The sequence below is a fragment of the Hipposideros armiger genome, unplaced genomic scaffold (genome assembly GCF_001890085.2).
Source record: "Hipposideros armiger isolate ML-2016 unplaced genomic scaffold, ASM189008v1 scaffold_666, whole genome shotgun sequence".
Lineage (NCBI taxonomy): Eukaryota > Metazoa > Chordata > Mammalia > Chiroptera > Hipposideridae > Hipposideros > Hipposideros armiger.
The window spans coordinates 702,788-723,938 of record NW_017732016.1 but is presented as its reverse complement, the minus strand read 5'-3'; the positions used below and the strand labels follow the sequence as shown (position 1 = coordinate 723,938).

General features: G+C 42.1%; 1 protein-coding gene across 4 annotated transcripts in view; it reads right to left on the bottom strand.

The window, feature by feature from the left end:
* The window catches only part of CC2D2A (coiled-coil and C2 domain containing 2A), a 115,997-nt gene that overhangs the window by 59,911 nt on the left and 34,935 nt on the right, over positions 1-21,151 (bottom strand). For all 4 annotated transcript variants that reach the window (XM_019626343.1, XM_019626345.1, XM_019626344.1 and 1 more), the window contains exons 9-15: positions 20,662-20,798; positions 19,915-20,046; positions 11,757-11,966; positions 10,734-10,828; positions 8,801-8,941; positions 5,223-5,379; positions 4,174-4,412 (exon numbers count right to left, since the gene is read on the bottom strand). In XM_019626343.1, the coding sequence (XP_019481888.1) occupies positions 4,174-4,412; positions 5,223-5,379; positions 8,801-8,941; positions 10,734-10,828; positions 11,757-11,966; positions 19,915-20,046; positions 20,662-20,798 (1,111 nt within the window). The remainder of the gene's footprint in view (positions 1-4,173; positions 4,413-5,222; positions 5,380-8,800; positions 8,942-10,733; positions 10,829-11,756; positions 11,967-19,914; positions 20,047-20,661; positions 20,799-21,151) is intronic.

Below are 21,151 nucleotides of genomic sequence, written 5' to 3'. Positions count from 1 at the left end.
GGCTGGACTCGAACCGCTGTTGCTCAGAGCTCAAACTCTTGAGCGAGCTCTTAACCAACTGAGCCACTCGGCTGGCCCTCCAATCTTTCTTAACACTTCTTGACGGTCTGTGACTGCTCACTGGATGCAGAGGATTAAGAAATTTTCCTTATTTTTAAAGGTCATTTGGATCCCAAAAGAAGTCATCCTTTTAGTCAGAAAGTATAACATTTTTTCAGTCAGGAGGTTAAAAAAAAAATCTAAACCTCCCAGAGTGGCCTTTACTTTTGTTGTGGAGATTTGCAGAGATGCCCACCACAAACGGCAGTCACTGGTAAAGCCAATAGTAACTCAAGCTTGTTAAGGAAAGGGAAAGGTTAGAGCATAAAAATTCAAAACACACTCAGAGCTATTGGGTGGCAGTTTTTTAAAAAATACTATGGTAACATAACACTTACCGTTTTAACTGTTTTTAAGTGTACAACTCAGTGGCATTAAGTATATTCACAGCATTGTGTAACCATCACCACCATCCTCCGGAACATTTTCATCATCTCAAATAGAAACTCTATGCCCATTAAACGGGGTGGTAGTTTTCACATTTTACATCTCTGTAATTCAGGCCCATTCCAGAAGTGAAATTGCTCAAATGACTTGAACATTTTTTTTTTCCCTATAAAGGACATTTAACTCCAAATTTCAAGAAGTATCCAAGACACCTAAAGACTCCACTCAGAATTGATTTAAGGCTTCTTCCCCGTAACCTCATGCTATAAACAGACCTAAAACACCCCCTTCTTCTGCATGGCCCCCCATACCTGAAGGCCTGATGAAGTGGTCGATTGTAATCATTGGCTTGGGGTAACTTGGGTTATTGTCCCAAGTCCCAGTGAAAACTCAAAAACTTAAGACGGAGGTGCTCATATACATTCTCAGTCAAAATGGGACTCACCATAAAAGATCGCCAAATCGAGCCCAAACTTTCCCTTAACAAAACATGCTGTGTACTGCTCTATGATATTTAGGAAAGTTGTTAAGAGAGTTAATCCTAACTCATCACAAGGGGAAATTTTTCTTTTCTTTTTTATTTTCTTTTTATTGTATCTTATGAAATGATGGATATTATTAGCTGCACTTATTGTGGTAATACTTCATAATATATGTAAATCAAACCACCATGCTGTATGTCTTAAACTTATACAGTGATATGTGTCAATTATTTCTCAGGGAGAATGGAAGAAAACATGCTGCATAATAATATATTTTGAATGTTTATTACAAAATTATGTGGTGTGCTACTTGTGGCTTGAAAATAGCTAATTTAGTGTTGGGGATAGTTTATGTATGAACGCTATGAGGTTGAGAAAACACATGAAAATGCACAAGAAGCTACTTAAAAATAAGTAGTATTAATAATGTATTATACATTAAAAGTTTGAAACAAAGGAGGTTGTAGGAAGTCGGATAATGACATCGTAATTAACCACAGTATCCTAAGTATCCTGAGGATGACTGACTTTACTGAATTCTCACTTTCTATGGTGGAATATCGATGATTCTAGTCTAAGATATTCTGTGTGTTCATGACAGGACTCTAATTACTAGAGAATTAAGCCTGGATCTGGTGGTATCAATTACTTTAACAGATTCCCTTTACTGGACTACGATACTCTATAACATGCATCACAATCACTGGAAAACTTGAGAAAACAACTTTCTGGGCCCTGACCCAGAGTTTCTGATTCAGCAGTTCTCAGGTAGGACCTGGGAATCAGCATTTCTAACAAGTTCTCCAGTGACGCAAATGCTGCTGGTCCTGGGGTTACAATTGGAGAACCATCTCTGTAACGTGTAGGAAAGGAGTTAGTATATTTAAAAAAAATAATAATTAAATTATAATTTTAAAAAAGGATGAATCTATATATGTGTATTTATTTATTTATTTATTTTTTATTTTTAAAGATTTTTATTGGGGAATTGGAACAGCGCTGGGGAATTGGGGGAAGGGGAACGGACAAGTTGCTGTCCTTTTGTTCTTCAGTCTAGTTCTGGAGGACGTCACTTCACTGGCCCAAGTTGGCACCATCATTGCACTCTTCCCGGGCGAGGCAGATCAGTCGCCGGCTTCTGGATGGCCATTCACTGCGGCTGCTGGCCGCTCACTCTGGCTGCTGGCTACACACGGTAGCCCATGGCAACCCACTGCAGCAGGGGCTGAAGCCTACGCTGTCGCTGGCGACTCACGGCAGCCCAGCTCCAGGTCGAGCTGTTGTTCAGCATCTTAGCTGTAGAGGGCAGTGTCACTGGCCCTCATATGTGGGATCCGAACTGGGGCCCTCTGGCGTCCCAAGCCAGCTCTTAACCAATGTGCCACTTGGTCGGCCCATGAATTTATTATATGTATGGATTTATATAGTACGTGGAGTGAAACTTCGGATTGTTTTTCAATTAGGCGTCACATATGAACGACTAGAAATGTATTGGATTGTCGGAAAAGTCATGACACATGTTTGCAACAGATGGCACTAGCTCATTTTTGGAAGTACTAGAGTCATTCGCATCTATGTTATTGCTATGTCATTTGAGAGCTGACAATTCTAGCTTCATTCTCAAAAAAATTGAGCCACTTGGTTGAGTTTTGGAGATTTTACAACAAGTTGAAGATGGAAGACCAAACTGTGCATTTTTGCCATATTTTACTGTTTTATTTCTGTAAAGGGAAGAACGCGCATCAAGCTTGTGAAAAGTTGCATATAGTCTATGGTGACAATGCTCTACAAGAACATCAGTGCCAACGATGGTTCATGAAATTCGGTGCTGGTGATTTTGATCTCAACGATGTTCCTCGATCAGGGAGGCCCACCAAGGTTGATGATGACAAAATAAAGGCATTGATCGAGTCAAACCCACGTTACACGACATGAGAGATTTCAGAAACATTGAATATCCATCATTCAAGTGTTCACAACCACCTGAAGAAGCTGGGATATGTAAGCAAGCTCAATATTTGGGTTCCTCATGAACTCAATTCTTTGAGTTCATTTGACAGTGCGTATAAACATCTGCAATATGCTCATTAAATGTAAGGAAAATTATCCTATTTTGAAGCGAATGATAACTGGTGATGAGAAGTGGATTGTTTACAACAATGTGATGCACAAACGTTCTTGGTCCCGACGTAATGATTCGATTCAAACAACATCGAAAGCAGACATTCATCAGAGGAAGGTTATGCTCTCAGTGTGGTGGGACTTTAAAGGTGTCATGTTTTTCGAGCTCCTACCAAGGAACCAAACAATCAATTCGAATATGTACTGAACAAATCCATCATCCAGAAATGTCCAGAGCTTGTTAATTGTAAAGGAGTTGTGTTCCATCGCGACAACACGAGACCACACACAAGTTCGATCACCTGTCAAAAATTATTGGAGCTTGAAAAAAAAAATTATTGGAGCTTGGATGAGATGTGTTGCCACACCCACTATACTTGCCTGAACTTGCGCCATCAGACTTACACTTGTCTCACTCTCTTCAAAACTTTTTGCGTGGTGTAATGTTCAATTCAGAAGAGGCTGTAAATCAGCACCTTGTTCAGTTTTTCGCAAATAAAGTCAGGTCCTTCTATGAATGAGGAATTATGAAGCTCACTGAAAGACGGCAAAAGGTTATCGACCAAAACGGGCAATATATCATTGGTTGATCTTTGTTCTTTATATAAATAAATGAGCTTTGAAAAACATAGACAAAAGACGTCATGACTTTTCCGACAACCCAATATTTCTATCACATCTTCAGATGGCCTGACTTAAGTATCCACAGTTCCTTTGAGAGACTCTACGAGGCCTTCAAAGGGAGAAGCTGTCCTCCAGAGCAGCTGAAATTAAGGGCGGAGGGGAGAGAGATAAGGGTGTCTGTGCCAGGAAGTGGGGCGAGCTACCAGTGGACAGAAAGGATACACTGAGGTTACAGATAAAAGACTCCAAACTGAAAGCCACTGGCAGCCACTGTGAAGAGCAACTCCTACAGGCAGCTTCACATAGTGGGTTCCTGGATGGCCAGTGGGGGATGCAGTAGGTAGGTGAACCATATGAAATCACCAAAATGTGGGCAATTTCAACCTAAACACTCCACACAGTGTGTGAGTATGTGTGTGCATGTGCATGTGTAAGTCTGTGTGTTACATGTCAGTCTCACCTGGGACACTGGTCGTTGGGCGTGACGCTCCCGGCCAGACTCAGCTCTGGGACCAGCGTGGGCTCGCCAGGCCTCCTCCTGCTCTGGGCTGCTCTCTCCCGCACCTGTTGCTCCACTGCTGCCCGGTCAGTGGGCTCTGGGGGGACGGGTTTCACAGGGTCCTCCCCCAAATATGGCTCCTCCACCTCCTCATCCAGACGCTCTTCCACTGCTTGTTTCTTCTTCTTCTTCTTGGCCCTCTGTTGTGTAAGAGGAAAACTTATGACAAACAGGAATTTTGGAATTTCACTGAAGAGCAATCTTCAGAATCAGACAGACATGGGTGCAAACCCAGCCCCACCTCTAGCAGCTGTGTGCACTCAGGCAGGTGACTAAACCACCTGACCTCTCCCTGCCTCAGTTATCTCATCTACAAAATGGGGGCAATCATAGGAAATTCCTCCCAGTGCTGTTGAAATGGGGTAATGCTTGTAAAGCACTTACCACAGTGCCAGGCCCCTAGAAAGGGCTTAAAAAAATGTTAGCTAATCATGTGACCATTAATACCCATGCTAAAGGCCAAGGACACACCTTGAAATCAAAGTAAGGCTGTGAGCACAGCTGGCATTGCAGGTCACTGTGACCTGTTACTTATTGTTCTTGGAGTCCGTTTTTCAGGGTCATGTGTACAAAGCTACGTAGTATTCTGAGGGAAACCCAGGAACGTCAATGCCCTCCATTCAGTGGGATAAGGCATGTAAATGCTTGACACAAACACGAGCGGTTACTGTATGATTACTTGTTTGTTCACTCAAATGGCCACAAGTGATACCAGAGAACACTCTATGGAAAAAAACTGCTCTGGTTTCAGGTAGCTTGGTGGCTTTTTAAGCAAGTGCAGTTGCTGGTTTATTCACTCCTTTGTCCCCTAGCGAGGGGGTAGGGAGGGAGACAGAGCAGAGCCAGCAGGGGACCCCAGTCTGCCAGCCCTCCTCCTGTCTCTGGCGGTCCTCCCAGACCCTTCCCTTCCCCAAGGTCAGCCCTGCTAAGGGCTGTGACTGTGCACAAACTTGGGTTTTCTTCCAGGCTTTCCACTGCTGATACGCAGTTCTGTATTCTTCCATCTTCTGTTCGTACTCTTCCGCGTGCTCTTCCAACAATTCACTTATTTCAGCCTGAATTTCTGCTTCATATGCTTCTTCGTCTGTTTTCTGGTCCACTTTGTCCCTTTAAAATAATTTACAATACCTTCGTTATTTCTTGAACTTAAACAATAGACTAATAATAACAGCAAATACCAGTATCAGGCTTGCTTTGTGGTGGGTCCTCTTCTAAAAGCTCTGCACATGTTAGCTTACAACCCTGTGAGGCAGAGACTGTTGTCATCCACATATTATATACAAGGAGGCTGAGGCACAGAGAAGTGAAATAACTTGCCCAAGAACACACAGCTGGTGAGTGAAGGGGTTGAAATATGAGCGCAATAGACTTAGCACTAAGCAAAAATGCCACTCTGAATTAAATGATCCAGATGGCATACTGGCATGGTGCCCATAAGTTCTCAGCTGAGAGAGGTAGAAGTTTTTTGTTTTGTTTTGTTTTGTTTTAAATTGGGGGGGAATTGGGGGAGGGGAACAGTGTTGGGGAACTGGGGAAGGGGACCAGCCAAGTTGTTGTTTTTCCATCTTAGTTGTGGAGGGTGCCAGTCGCCATCTGGCTGCCCGTCGGAAGCTCGTGGCGTCAAAGCTCAAGGTGCTGTGTTCAATCTTAGTTGCAGGTGGGCGTAGCCACCATCCCATGCAGGAGTCAAACCAGCAGCCTTGTTGTTAAGAGCGCACACTCTATCCACTGAGCCATCCAGGTGGCAGCTCAGCTCAAGGTGCCAAGTTCAGTCTTAGTTGTGGGTGGGCATAGCCCACCATGGAATAGGCAGTCTTGTTGTTAGGAGCACGTGCTCTCCAGCTGAGCCATCCTGCCACCTGTTGGCAGCTCAGCAGCAGCTCAGCTCGGGCGCAGTGTCATCACTGGCCCATGTGGGAATCAAACCGGCGGCCCTGTTGCTCAGAGCTCGTGCTCTTAAGCCAACTCTTAACCAACTGAGCCACTCGGCCGGCCCTAGAGTGGTAGAAGTTTTATTATAGTTATTTTATTAATTCTTCAAGTCTCTAAGGTGCTGCTTCACTATAACTGTTGCTACTGAGTCCCTGTGTCCACTTTTTTTTTTTACTCTGGATTGACAATTTGAGTTTTCCTTTGATGATTCTGCCAGCACTCCATCCAGGGATCAGCCCAACCCAAAGCAGTATTTCCTAAAATATGTTCTGTGGAACACTAGTTCTGTGAGATTCCCTACGAAAAGGTGCTGGGGCCAAACCAAATCAGCCCGAAAATAAACAAACGTGGAAGGTCCCTTGTGCCTCATCTTTACAGAGCCCTTTCTGTGTTAATGGGCAGTACCTCCAGGAGGCCAGTGGCAAACATGCCTACCCAATACATCACACCCAACACTTCACACCCAACATGTCACACCTAACACATCACATCCAACACACACCCAACACATCAACCCCAATGCATCACACCCAACACACATATCACCCCCAACACATCACACCTAACACACCACACTCAACAAACACATCACACCCAACACTTCACACCTAGCACTTGGAGGCTGTTGCAACTCATTGCCTGTGCTTATCTCCTAATGCGGTCAAGTCAGGTCAATGCAGTCCGGCCTCTTAAAGTCCCTTTTAGATAAACTTACCCAAGTGCTTAGAGCTGACAAATACTTGCTATGTACACATGTGGCCTGGTGGTTTAGCAAATCTTACTGATTTCTAGACCCTACTGAAGAAATCACTTTGGAAGCACAGCGGCACCTGAAATTTACAAACATTGGGGGAAATCTGGCTCAAAAATTTAGTTCTATCACTGATACAGAGAACCATTCACTATTCTCCTTGTTATTCAGAAACATGAAAAAGCTGGGTGGAATTTGGATACTTGTGCAGGAAAGAAACTATGCTGTATCATAAGATGGCTAGATGAACCAAGAATGTGAAAAAAGGGCACTCCAAAAGAACTGAGGAGACAGCACTTATGGGGGAAAGGGGTGTTCAGTGTCATAAAAAGGAAGTTTGCAACCAAGAGGCGACCTTAAGGGTAAATTTCCTACAAATTTTAGTTTATCCTAAACTTAAGAAAGGAAGGAAGGAGAAAACAATGTGGTAAATATTTATATTCTGCTTTGGGTGGGAGGGGTAGCCTGGGTGATGGGATTTAGAAGCAGAAACAATGGAATTGCTGTTATGCATCCATGGTTTCTGTGGGAGGGGCTATTTGAATTTGTTTTTTATTAACTAATGTTAACTGAGCAGAGACTAAGTGGCAGGTGCTCTGTTGGAGACCAGATATCCAATGGTGACAAGGTCACAGTCCTTATAAAGCACATTTATATTTGTCCTGGAAAATATGGGCTGTTTTCTCAGTCATGTGATGATCACATGATGGTCATACCCCCTGCCCTCATCACAATTTGCAGTATCTTTGGCTAAAATAGAGCTGTTTTCAAGGCAATTTTTCAGGCCATTGCCCACATTTAGCACTTTTCATATAGTTGTACAGGTACAACTCCTTATTCAGAAGAAACAATCAGGAAGGGACCAAAACCAACCGAGACACTCTTGAATTAATACACAGAATGTGGTTTTGCTGTGATAACTGCTCTTCACTGGGTATCAAAGCCTGGTGAAACCCAGTTCAAAAACTGACAAAAGCCATGAACAGGCACTTTATAAAAGATAAAAGATAAAGACACTGTATAAAAGATGGCCATTTCATGTTTGGGAAATATAAATTAAGACATACCCTCAGCTTGGCACAATGTTAATGTTTGACAGCACCAGGTGGTGTGGATGATATGTGTGATATGAACCTACCGGAACACTAGTGAAAGTATAAATTAGTACAGCCACCTTAGAAAAATGTTTGGAATCAGCATGTAAATATTTGGAGAAGCACATCCCCTAAGATCTAATAATTTCACTTCCAGTATATTTCTGGAAAACATAGACACATGTACCCTGAAAGACATGTACAAAAATGTCTACAAAAGTGCTGTCTATAACAGTTGAAAAATGGAATCAACTCAAATGTCCATCAACAGGAAAATGGACAAATTTTGTAATATCCATATAGTGAAGAATTATAAAACAGAGAAAATCAACTACAGCTATGTGCCATACAGTAGATAAATCTCACATAATATTAAAGAAAAGAAAAAAGTGTGTATTCACTAAAGAATCCACACAATATACTTTCATTTATGGAAACGTCAAATACAGGCAATATTAAACTATGTATCCCTAGGGATTACACAGAGATGGCAAACCTGTAACTAAAACCAAGGAAACACTGTGATAAAAGTTCAGACACTGCTTACTTCTGGGGTGGAGGGGGATGTATTTGGGTTAGGAACATGGGGGCGGCCTGATACTGATAATGTCCTCTTTCTTAACCTGGGGAGTGGTTACACGGTTATACATTTCTTAGTATGTTTTTGTAATTATTTTTTAAACTATATGTTTTATACATTTTTCTCTACACATGATATAGCCCAATAAAACAATTTTTGAAAAAGACCTACTTTCTCAAAACAAGTTTCAAGGGTGTATTTGTAAACCTCTGGAACTCCCGAAGGGACTTAATTTCTTTCCAAACTTTTATGATGGTCTTAAGCAATGTTCGATCTTTTTCTTGTTCAGCGTCACGCAGTTTTCTTGTTTGCCTACAAGATATAATACATGGATAGATATTCAAAAATTGTTTAGGTGTGTTTACAAATTAAAAAAAACTAATAATGTTGTAGTGATTGCATATTTAACAGCTAAAAATTTCTTAAGTACTAGAAAATAAAAAATATGAATAAAATATGAGAACAATAGGATGTTGATCTGTTTAGAGAGGTTCTTTAATTTTGTTCTCTAGGTGAAGTTGACTTCGATTAAATTAAATTACCTTTTAAAATTCTTATTAATACTATGCACCCTTAACAAACAGCTGCCTTTGAAGCTATAAAAATAAAGGGCCCAGTACACACAGCTCTCATGGGCTAAATTATTGTAAATATAGGGCAGCATGCTGCGGTTCCAGTTAACAACAAACATCTTCACATCTGTCTGTGCTAACACAAATCACAGCATCTACCATTAGAAGATAAAGTAATACACTACATGCCTTGAAGAGTTTTCAGTATGAATTAGATTAACATCATTTTGGGCTTGATTTGAAGAGCCATCCTTGGAAAATGCTTTCATTTTTATTTTCGTTATTATTTAAAGTGTTTGGGAATTATTTACTGCCTTACTTTAAGCCCTCTCGATGACTGATAGCCAAATTCAGAGCCCAAAGGTACTCTATTACATAATTAATTTGTTAGACTTTTTCTTTTCTTTTTTTTTTAGCTTGAGCAAATGCCGACAGGATTCATAAGGGTCCAAGAGATAGAAGGCATCTCTGTCCTCAGGGCGTTTAGCTCAGACGATAGACACATAGACAAATGACGGTAACATATAATGTAAGATTTGCCTAAGGGAGTGTCTTAGGAAACCAGAGGCAGCGTTTCATGGACGAGCGCCTCCTGAACTCCAGAAAGAAGGCTTGAGTTGGAGGTTGTGATGACTTAGTCTGTGGAGATGGTTACACAGACACCAGAGGACCAGCTTTCTGATCATTCAACTGGTGGCTGTGGAAAAGTAAGATGGCAGAAGATAACAGCCAGTTAGTGGTCGGGTGGCCAAGATTTGGGACCCTCTGAAGACCTTGGAAAAGCAAGAAAGCAGTGAGCTAGAATAAGAAGCATTCTTTTTGAGCAGCAGTAAAGCACCGTGGTTAAGGGCAAAGATACTGGAACCAGACAACCCAGAATCCTGGCTCTGTCATTTACTAGCTGGCATGTGTCTTTTCTGTTCTTATGTACTACACATGCATGTACCTAGGACAAATGAGTAGTGTTTCAGTTTAGTAAATTGTATCATACAGCAAATATCCTCTGACACCTGGATTTTAAAATTCAACATTGTCTTATCATTATTGATACATGCAGATCTAATTCAGTCCTGCTTTACCCTGGAATAGACATTCAGTGTAAAACTCTAGAAGATGTGTTCATCGGGATGGGGTTGTTTCTAGTTTCTGATTTTGTAAATGATGCTGTGAAATCCTTGCACACGCCTCCATGTGCACGTGGCTTCCGAAAATACACACATCTGAAGGGGAACTGCTGTGACGGGCATCACAACACTTTGCTTGTCTGTGGACAGGCTGCTCCCTCAAGTGGTGGCTGTAGCAATATTTATTTCCACCAGAGGAGTGTCCTAGTTGCAGAATCCTACATCGTCATGCTTTCATACTGGACTTCAAATTTGGTGTTAATATGATGGCTATGTCTCATTAATTCACTTGGCTGAATTTCACATGTATTCAGTACATTCAGAAAAACAAAAAAATAAACTCTCAACAAGTATACATTAGCAGTAAAAAAAAAAAAAGTGGAAGTTATAATTATAGACTTTACTCACCGAATTTCAGCTTTATATTCCTTGATGGCTTTTTGGGTTATATGAGTTTTTGCTGGGTCAAGGCCTTCCTGAACAGCATTTCTTAGTGCTTGGAGCTTAAAAAGATAATGGATACAAGTTTTGAATTAGACACTCTACTCCCTATGTGCCCAGACCCACCTAATTCTCCAGGGCAAAATTGATGCCAGCAATCTGTGAATGGACGTTCAAGCATCCAGCAGTCTCCAGGCTTTCACCAAAATGAATTTTGACAGAGAGCTATTTCTTCTATTCTTAAAAAACAAACAAACAAAAAAGGAATACTACAGAACAGTGTGTGTCTATCCTTGTTCTGTGGCTCTGATGATCAAGCTGCTCATGAGAAATGTTGCTTTTATGCGAGTGTCTCTGGGCCCCGGACACACAATGATATTCTTGTAATGTGACGAGACCATAAAATTATAGGTTCACAAAAGGAGATATCGTGGCTTTATCTCTTATCTTAGTAAGTTTTAAAGTTAGGGTGGAAGACTAAAATTGTCTGTAGTCAAACTTGCCTGTGAAAATACTATGGGCTAGTGTTAACACTGGAAATAAATCCAAAATGAATAGCCATTTATTTGAGCATCAGTTGAAACAACTGACTTGTGTTTAGGTACCATCTTGTGGGAAATTACATATAAAAATGAGAAGATCTCTAAGGACAGAGAGATTCTCATGCCACGAATGGTCTCAGCATCTGAGATCACATAAGCAGGACACAGCCCTGTACCTTCTTCCATCTAATCCCCACTCCTGGTGGGTGAGGTCACTTGTGCCTTGTGCACAGATCTTTCTCTTTAAGCCAAGGGTGTGCCACTGAATTTGCATGTGAAGTACATCGTCATATCCTTCCTTTTGCCTCTAGGTAGGACAATATGTCACACATCCTAGGTAGAGGGGCCATGTGAAAGAGGCACATGAGCGTTTGCTGCTGGAGGTATTTTGTTGTTTGGGCTCATCAGAAGAACCAACCCTGCCAACAAGAGACATGGAAGAGTGTACCTTATCAGTAAGAAATGTTGCCTTGCTTGTCTGGCGTCTTGCAAGGTACTGGTCATATAACTGGGCCAGCTTGGCTGCCAAAACATGCTCTCGGCTGAAGCAGGGATGGTGAGTGAAGATTAACCCTGAAATATCAATGTCCAGTTGGAAATTTCCAGGAGGGTCTCCAGATCCAATCACATGCTTACTTCTGTGCACGTATCTGACGGCCTGCCAGAGAGCAGAGTGTAGGAGGGAAACAGTTAAAGCTCTCACTAGGTAATGATTTAATGACCAAGGGGAAGACAAGTCATATGCAAAGTACCACCTACCCGGGTCAAGCCAGGAGGATGACCTCCCTCCCCTATTTCCTGGGGTTTTTACAGGCCAGCTCTTTTCCGAATACTTGAAAAATGCAATGAAAGACCAGGGGTTAGGAAAGAAACCATTTCAACCTTGTTTTGAAATCTTAGATTTTCTCTCTCCTAAATCATAGTCCTAATCTTTATCATGCAGACTATTCCACTTCTTGAAATCTTGGGCTTTGTAGCTGGTGACCTAGAAATTCTTTTAATGAGAGAAGCATAGATTCTAGTCCAAAGTAATCATTATTTGGATCATAGATATATTCTCCATGTACAAAGTAACAGAGGAGGAGGGTGTTGGAGCAGCTGAGTGTGTAGAAAATAGGAATAGAAATTTTCATTGGGACTTTCCTGGATCGCTTGGTGTATTGTGTGTCTGATAGATATTTCTTTGTTTTTATTCCATAAAATCTTCATGATCACTACTGCTTTTGTGGGAATCTAGTTTCTGAGGTTGGACAGCTCCAAGGGAGAGGAGCCTTTTGGATTTTGTGTCTTCATTTCTGTTGTAGACTGACTCTAATCAGGAAGTGGGCTTTAAGACACATCACTTGACCCTCCCTTTTTGCAGAGGGGAGATTTTGGAAGCCATTTATGTTATCCGGCAAATGATAATATAAAACTATGTAACACAAGCGTATAGTTTACCAATTATGAGGTTAAGTGGAAGTTGCAAAAACTCCAGTCAGAATTGAAGCTTCTATCCTTTATACTGTGGTAACATGTTTGGTAATCTCTTTGTTTAATTCTTTTTTCTTTTTAAGATTTTTATTGGGGAATTGGGGGATGGGAACAGCGCTGGGGAATTGGGGAAAGGGGAACAGACAAGTTGCTGTCCTTTTGTTCTTCAGTCTAGCTGTGGAGGATGTTGCTTCACTGGCCCAAGTTGGCACCATCATTGTGCTCTTCCCAGATGAGATCAGTCGCCAGCTTCTGGACGCCCACGCATGGTGGCTGCTAGCCACTCACGCTGGCTGCTGGCTACACATGGTAGCTTATGGCAACCCACTGCAGCAGGGGCTGCAGCCTACACCGTAGCCATAAACTCACGGAAACCCAGCTCCAGGATGAGCTGTTGTTCAGCATCTTAGCTGTAGAGGGCAGAGTCCCTGGCCCTCATATGTGGGATCCAAACCGGGGCTCTCTGGCGTCCCAAGCCAGCTCTTAACCAATGCGCCACTTGGCCGGCCCACATTTTATTCTTCTTCATGGCATCATGTAAAGATGCTGAATTGGGGTCAGAAACCTTGGATTCTAGCTCTGGCTCTAACTCTAACTTGCTCTGGAAACTTGGGCAGGACATTACATCTCCCTGAGCCTCTTTCTTCATCTGTAGAAATGGGAGACTGAGGAAAAAAGATTCGCTGAGCATTTTGTAGATCACTAGGTACCATACAAAGTACTTTGCATATGTAATCCCATTTATTCCACAAAGAAGAATGGGTGTCTACAATTAGTGGAGCCTGTCTTCAAGCAGCCACCAATTTAGAGGGAAGACGGGTCTGATCGCTATAACAATGAGGCAGAAGGTGTAAGGCCTGGGCGTGCACAGGAAGACTTGGAACAGGAGGAGGGGACTCCAGAACTGGAATCCTAGGATTATAAGATTCCAACGAACTCCCGGATCAGTGTGTGTGTGTGTGTGTGTGTGTGTGTGTGTGTGTGTGTGTGTGTGTGTGTACAAGTATGTAGGTATAGAAATGTACTCGCATTTGTTATATAGTGTGATCCGCTTTTCAGTTACTATTAGTCATCAAGATAGTACCACTATTTGCATTAGTCATCGAGATAGTACCAGTATTTGCATTTACAGCATATACATGAGTCTTAATTTACCAGTAAATTTGTCTCGATATGTTGTTGCTTGCTTTGTACTGGTATTCACAAGTAAGAATACATGAGTTTATTTATTTTTAACCATTTAATTTCATACTTCCCTCAGATTAGTAGGCTATTAATGTATATTTAGGACTTACGGTTTCCTGTAGGACTCCAGAAGAATGTATCCTGCATTTATTTTAATAAAATAACACGTTTTCTCCTATAAAACATTGTCTGTCTTTGATGAGAAGACCTACAGGCTTTTTATTTTTAAAAGTCTCCTTATAAAACGGGAATTTGTTTACAGACATGCTGGGCTTGAATAGGAGTGGACTGACTATGCCTTAGTCCCATTGAAACATCCTGAATTGAATCTCTACTTGGATTTCTAGGGCAGAAGGGTCACTCCTACCTAAATGATACTCCACCGATATTTAGTACCTTATGAAAGTCCCAGTGCTGGCCATTCATATCGTTCCACTTTAGACTGCAACACGAAGGCCCATTTCTTTACTCTTTCATCTGGGTAAAAGTATTCAATTACAACCTGCACTCATGTTAAAAGTTCTTAATCTGCATGGGGTCATTATGTGTTCTGTGACCACCCAGACTACCTGGATTCATTGAAAAATTCCCACTTCCCAAAGACATGCACAGCTAAACATCACCCCACGGACTTAAGGGGAAATTCCTCCCTGATTGCTTTGCTCCCGCTGCCTCTTGCCTTGACTTCCCTTTTACCGCAGAGTTATGAGATCGCTCAGGGTGTGGCTCTCAGGTTGCATCTTGTGCTCTTCTTGGTATGAGTAAGTACCGTTGGTAGCATGGCTCTAATTACTTGAAATGTTACCTGGGTCACCTGTACGTTGCGTCTGCTTCCCCAAGGTCAAATGTTTGCTGGTGGTCTCTGCCTTCAGCTTAGCTCAACTGAGTGAAAAAAACTTCCAGGACTTCTGGCAGTCATTGGTCTGGATGCTCAAAAGACCGCAACTCTCTTCCTATTGGGGAGAAAGGCCCTTGCTTCCTTGTCTTTCTTTTTGTTATATCTGTTTTCCTTTTTTTACAGACTGAGAGCTGTCATGAAAACAGTAGCAACAATGTCTCCCAAGTATAAGTGATATTTATAGGGCATATTATTTTAAGTTTGAAATTCATTTGATTCTTCACTCTTCAACTGAAAACTGAAAACCAGAATCAAAATCAGAAGTGATGCATATGGATTATCTGCTGATGTTCTCAGTATGTGCAGAGATGCATGCCAATGGAGGAAAAATTTTTTAAGTTGTACAGAAAAAGAATAATCACTGGTGGGATTAAAATACAAGTTTCTGTATTTGCCCTGGGAAAATAATACCAACAAAGCCTGAATCCAGCCCAGCACCTGCTCTAGATTCTATAGCCTTTGTTTACGTCTTTCCTGGGAAGCTTTCTCATTCTCCATCTCCTGGGCATGTCTCCAAGGCATGAGCTGGATGGGCATCTGTCCCCCTTACAACTGACCAGCTTGTCCTTATAATAACATGACCTCTGGGACTAATATGATGCCTTTCCTCTAGAGTTGCTAAGCTTGGGTTATCAAGGGTCATGGACCTTAACACATGGAGAATTCTGGCCTACCTGCAATAGGAGAGAATGAGCCCAGTCAATATTCAAGGAGAACCAGAGAAAAGACAGATGTAGAAAGACCCGCCCTCATCGAGTTCCTGGTCCCAGCCCTTGATGCCCTGGTTTCTAAAGGCCCTCCTACAACTTAATGATTTATCTCCTTCCCGGTTTTGTAAGCCACCAAGTTTGCATTGGAATTCTGTCATCTGCAACTCAGCGAATGCTGAGTAATGCAGTGCTTGTAATAGTTGGTGAGCAATGCTTCTGTGAAAAATTGGTGAGAAGAGTGGAAAGGAAATGTGATCATTTTATCCAGTGGTAACTAACAAGGAAGTTGGAATCATGATAAATCCCTCAAATCAGTAAGCAGTGTTGAAAAGGGGACGCCCGTACATGTTTGCCCCCAGGAATGCCATGCTGACTTACAATCAGTGCCCTCAACATTTGATGACAGTTCTGTCCCCCCACACTAGGGGAAAAGTCCCCCTGTGGTCAAGTTTGAATGTTGTTACCTCTTTATTCCCAGAGTTTAGCAAGAATATAGTAGACTTTCAATTCAGGATGGAAGGAATGAAATGGAAAGGAAGGAAAGTAGCAGGAAAGGGAGGAAGCCGTTTGGACTGTTTTCAACAACTCTAACTCTACTTTGCTGTCACGATTAGACAAAGTGCATTTTATATATATTTTATGTGTTACCTGCTGTGTCCCAGTTGGCATTTTTATTTTTTAGTTTTGGATTCATTCCTTCTTAAGAGGTCTTAAATCACATTCTTCCTCATTTGAGGTTTAGTTTTGTTCTTTGCACAATATCTAATCTCTTTTTGCATTTCTTTATCTTTCATGGTTTCTAAAACAGGTTCTCAGTTTAGGAACAGTAGAATATTTCACTTTTAAAAACTAACTTGTGGGGGAAGAAATGTTGCACTGCTGTTCGTAAGCTTTTTTATTATTTTTTTTATTATAATTATTAAAGGCCTGACTTTCTCCTCTCAAAAAAGAACCAAAAACAAAAAACAAAAAAAACAACAACTGATTTGTTTTCTCCTCTGTAATTAAGGAAAATGTTCAAAGAAGTAGGGGCTGAATACTAGCTCCTTTCTAAATAACACTCCTACATTATCTAACACAATTCATCATGTGAACTGGCATGTTCAACCAAAGAACAACGGGGCTTGGCTCTGAATGGGGAGGGGCTTCAGTCAATTCTGCTGGGATGGTTAGCATCATCAGTCCCGACAGCTCTGAGGCATACATTCGTCAAGGCTCCATTAAGAGCCCAAGGAATTGCTAACTCCTGACCTAGCATACTGACTTGGTTTTCTATAACTTGGGTGCCAGGATTAAATCAGGTTCTACAAAAGCTACTGTTTTGCAGGAGAGAAAGCTGAGTAGAGGAATAGATAAGAAAGAATTTCTTCTAGATATATTCGGCTCAGCAAAATCATTTTAAAGATGTTCAATTCATACTTGTCTTGTGATGTTACTATGAGCCAGGCTTCCTACTAAGTGCCAGGGTTAGAAGAAGGATAAAGCCAACCTTTGCCCTTGAGTCACTTTCAGGGTAGTAGAGGAGGGAGAGAGAAGATGGATTAACAATTATGAATAAAATAATCTCTGCTGATTTATTTCTCTGCTCCTGCATCCTGTCAGAACTCCTGGATTGAAGGCATATTTTGGACATAAGACTGAAAATATAGGCCATATGCATTTAAAATTGTTTCTTAACCTTTTTAAAGACTTGGATCATGGAGCAGTGGAAAAAACGTGGGTTTTGACATCGGACAAACCAGAATAAATGTAGGAAAAGGTACAAGTTAGTAAATTTTTAAAAAATGTAAAAATATTAATTCTGTAAGAAATGCACTGTGTTTTGAATCACTGGAAAGTATCATAACCACATTTAAAAAAATGACTGAGATATACATTTCAGCAGTGAACTTAATAAATAGGTAACTTGTTATGGAGAAACAAAGAGATGGGTGTAACGTTGCCTCCGTTGAATTTAAAACCCTTTGCTTCTTCCTGATGCACTCCAACACGTTCTTCATTCTTTGCCATGTTCAAAGCCTAATCCTCTAAGAAATGACCTGGGAAGGCTTCAGCCTCACGATGTCTCCCTCCTCTAACTTCTTCTGCTCTGTGATGCTGGATAACCAGCCCTCTTAGTGGAACGATTCTCTTCCTCTACTTTCTTATTTCTGCCCACAAGACAGGAAGCTCGCCTCTCTTACAAGTATTAGAAGGGAACCCTCTGCGCATCTCTCCTTGTTCTCCCATCCCCACTGGCTCCTTTCCAAGAGAGAAGGAAGAATGTGTCTAATTGATGGGTTAGCTGGAGCCCAAGACCCATTAGTCCAGGTCCTCTGCTGGGCAAAGTAGCCAGTGGCCTTTGGCTGTCTCTTCTTAGCTCTCTCCTGGGAAGCGTGCTCACTGGCCCCCCTGTGGTGAGTTCATTGGGGACAGTTGTCTAGCTACCAGCGTGTGTCTAGACAGGGGACATAATTCAGGGGGGATGGAGCAGGAAGCCCGTCTGGTCTCGGTTCCAAGTGGCATTCTGCCGTCCAGTTCTACCCTCGGTGCAGCTGAGGTCTGCATCTCCCTCCGCTCTCCAACCTCTGTGCATTTCCCAATTGGTTCAGAACTTCTCAAGGAGACAGATAAGATTAATGGACTCCCTCAATACTTTACTCTCCATTGTAATTACTCTTCTATTTTCTAATTTTAACCCATAATATAGGGCTTCATTATATCCATGTTCTATGCTGAAATGGATGGATAGCTGAAGAGATAGATGGATGGATTGCTAGATATGTGCATAAACTGATACTGCCTCGATCACTAATTATATCATATATCTTTGTCAGGTAAGCAAATAGATGATAAATCCCTCATGGGCTGGGACCTATATTTATGCTTGTTTTGTAAATCTACTACCAGGATCACATTTCTGCACTAAGTAGCCACTTGTTAATACTTGTCTGTAACGACAATATTTTATAGACATTCACAAACATTATCTCAGTACTCACAATGATCCTGTGAGGTAGAGAAGATTATTATTATTTCTATTTTGCAGTTAAGGAAACAGGTCCAGAGAGGTACAGGGGAGCTACCCGAAGCCACCGGCTAGCTGGCAGAACGCCTCACTCTGCGCAGATTCCCTGACCTTGTGCCTGTGTTTTCCTCTGGTCATCGCCCACTTTATAGAATGATCACTGTATCCCCTCTTTCTGTGTTACTTTATCAGTGTTGACATGTTACAAATGCATAATTACACATGTCTCCGAAGGAGATTATCCTTGCCCAGCACTGCAGGAAAGCAAGAATAATATAATTAAACATGAAGGCAGACCACTCCCCTGTTCAGCACTGACTGAGCTGTTTTCAGCACCTATCTGTCTTGTCTCAACTAATCTGCTCAACAATCCTACAGGTAGAGCTATTATTATGCCCACTTTATAGATGAAGACATTGGAGCAAAGAGAGATTGAGGGCCAAATTCACCCAAAGAGTGGCAGAGCCAGGACTCAAGTCGGGCAGCCTGGTACCAGGGCTTAGGGAAATACAATAAAAAGGATTTGCAAAAAAACCCTCCAGTTACATAATAAAGTGACAGTGAGTGGAAAGTAATGCTGCGGTGTGTGTAAGATAACAGAAAGAAAAGAAAACTAAGGACAACTAACCTGGATATGCAAATAAAGATGATGATTTAGCCATCCCTGCCTCGGAAACCACTCCTTTGGTTAAGATGGGATTAGGTGAGCACAGTAGAATCACTCTTATAAATATACCTGATGCTTGTTCTTTATGTATAAGATAGTGAATGATTTTAAAAATAAAATTGAAGGGCCGGCCGAGCAGCGCAATGGTTAAGAACTGGCTTGGGATGCCAGAGGGCCCCGGTTCGGATCCCACATACGAGGGCCAGTGACACTGCCCTCTACAGCTAAGATGCTGAACAACAGCTCAACCTGGAGCTGGGCTGCCNTGAGTCGCCGGCGACGGCGTAGGCTGCAGTCCCTGTGGCAGTGGGTTGCCATGGGCTACCGTGTGTAGCCAGCAGCCAGCGTGAGCGGCCAGCAGCCGCAGTGAGTGGCTGTCCAGAAGCCGGCGACTGATCTGCCTCACCTGGGAAGAACGCAATGATGGTGCCAACTTGGGCCAGTGAAGCAACGTCCTTCACAACCAGACTGAAGAACAAACGACAGCAACTTGTCTGTTCCCCTTCCCCCAATTCCCCAGCACTGTTCTCCTCCCCCAATTCCCCAATAAAAATCTTAAAAAAAAAAAAATTGAAGTAGACTGTTACTAATGCAGCACTCCACGCTGTTCAAGAAGTAAAGCATTTACAAGCAAATTCATGTATTAAAAACGGGGAGAAGTTTTACCTTTTTATACAGCGTTTCCAGTTCTGCCTTCATGTCTCGCTCCTGTGTCAACACTGGTGGTCGTGAAGGAAACGGCTTGACGGGGTTTGGCAGTGCTAGGATTCTGCCATCATCTCCAAACCATTTTCTCCCCTGGGGATGAAGCAGAGAGGAGGACAACATTTTCTTCTAATTGACAGAAAATGGTTTACAAAATAAACAATGTTGGCAGGGAAATTCTAGTTCAACATACACATCTCATGTACTGTCCCCCCTTTCCCAATAGATCTTCTCAACTCTGTTTCCATTAGAAATTGAGTCTTCACTAATGCCCCATAATTAATTTAAGATATACCCTCCTCCAAGAAAAGCTTAAGAAAAAGTTGAAATGAATGCTTACAGAAACATTTATTTCCTATTCATTAAAAATTTAAGGGGAAAAAAAAAGCGTAGGAGAAAAACAATTGAGAACATTCTGTCTTTGGACCATTAAACATTTCTGTGACTTGGGAAAAGGTTGCCAAAATCTGACTTAGCAGAAGCCCAAATCCAGCTAACAGAAGATGGGTTTTGAGCAGTGGAGACATTGTGCTGTTTGAGGATCACTAAATGTACTGAAAGACAAATTAAAAAAAAAAAAATTTGAGTCACTGTGTGTAGACACCCTCAAGAGGAAATGGGTTCAATGGCGCAGTGACGGCCCCACCGGGAAAAAGGACCACACCAGGTCGCTCGCGGCCACACTGGGGAGCGGGGCTGTGTGCTTACGGGGTCCTGCACCAGTAGCCTGTTCTCCACTGTGTTCTGGGTGGTGCGCGGCACTTCCGGCCTTGCTCCGATGTACAGGCCTTCGTCCTCCAGGAATCTGGGCTGCACGTTCTCAGGAAGCTTTTTATAGGCAGGCACTAGATAATTCACACACAGACACAGAGCCATTAGTGCCCACCTAACATTCCAAACCGTGATTGGCTGAATTAAAACAACCACCGGAGATTTCATTTCCGGTTCTTGGAACGTGCACATCTTCCAAACTAATTTCTGAAAGCAGAACTAAAATGAATGTGTTTCTGGACAACAACCTGTTGTAGAATGATGAAATAATTCAATACCTAAGTGGCCAGCCTGGCAGACTGAGGAATGTGACATTGGCGTCCAAGGACCAGTTCCCCTGGGGACTGGATTTTGGGCAGGCACTTCTTTGAACTCTTCTGTACAAAAGGAATGATGATATCTACTTCCCTGGGCTCTTGGGCGAATT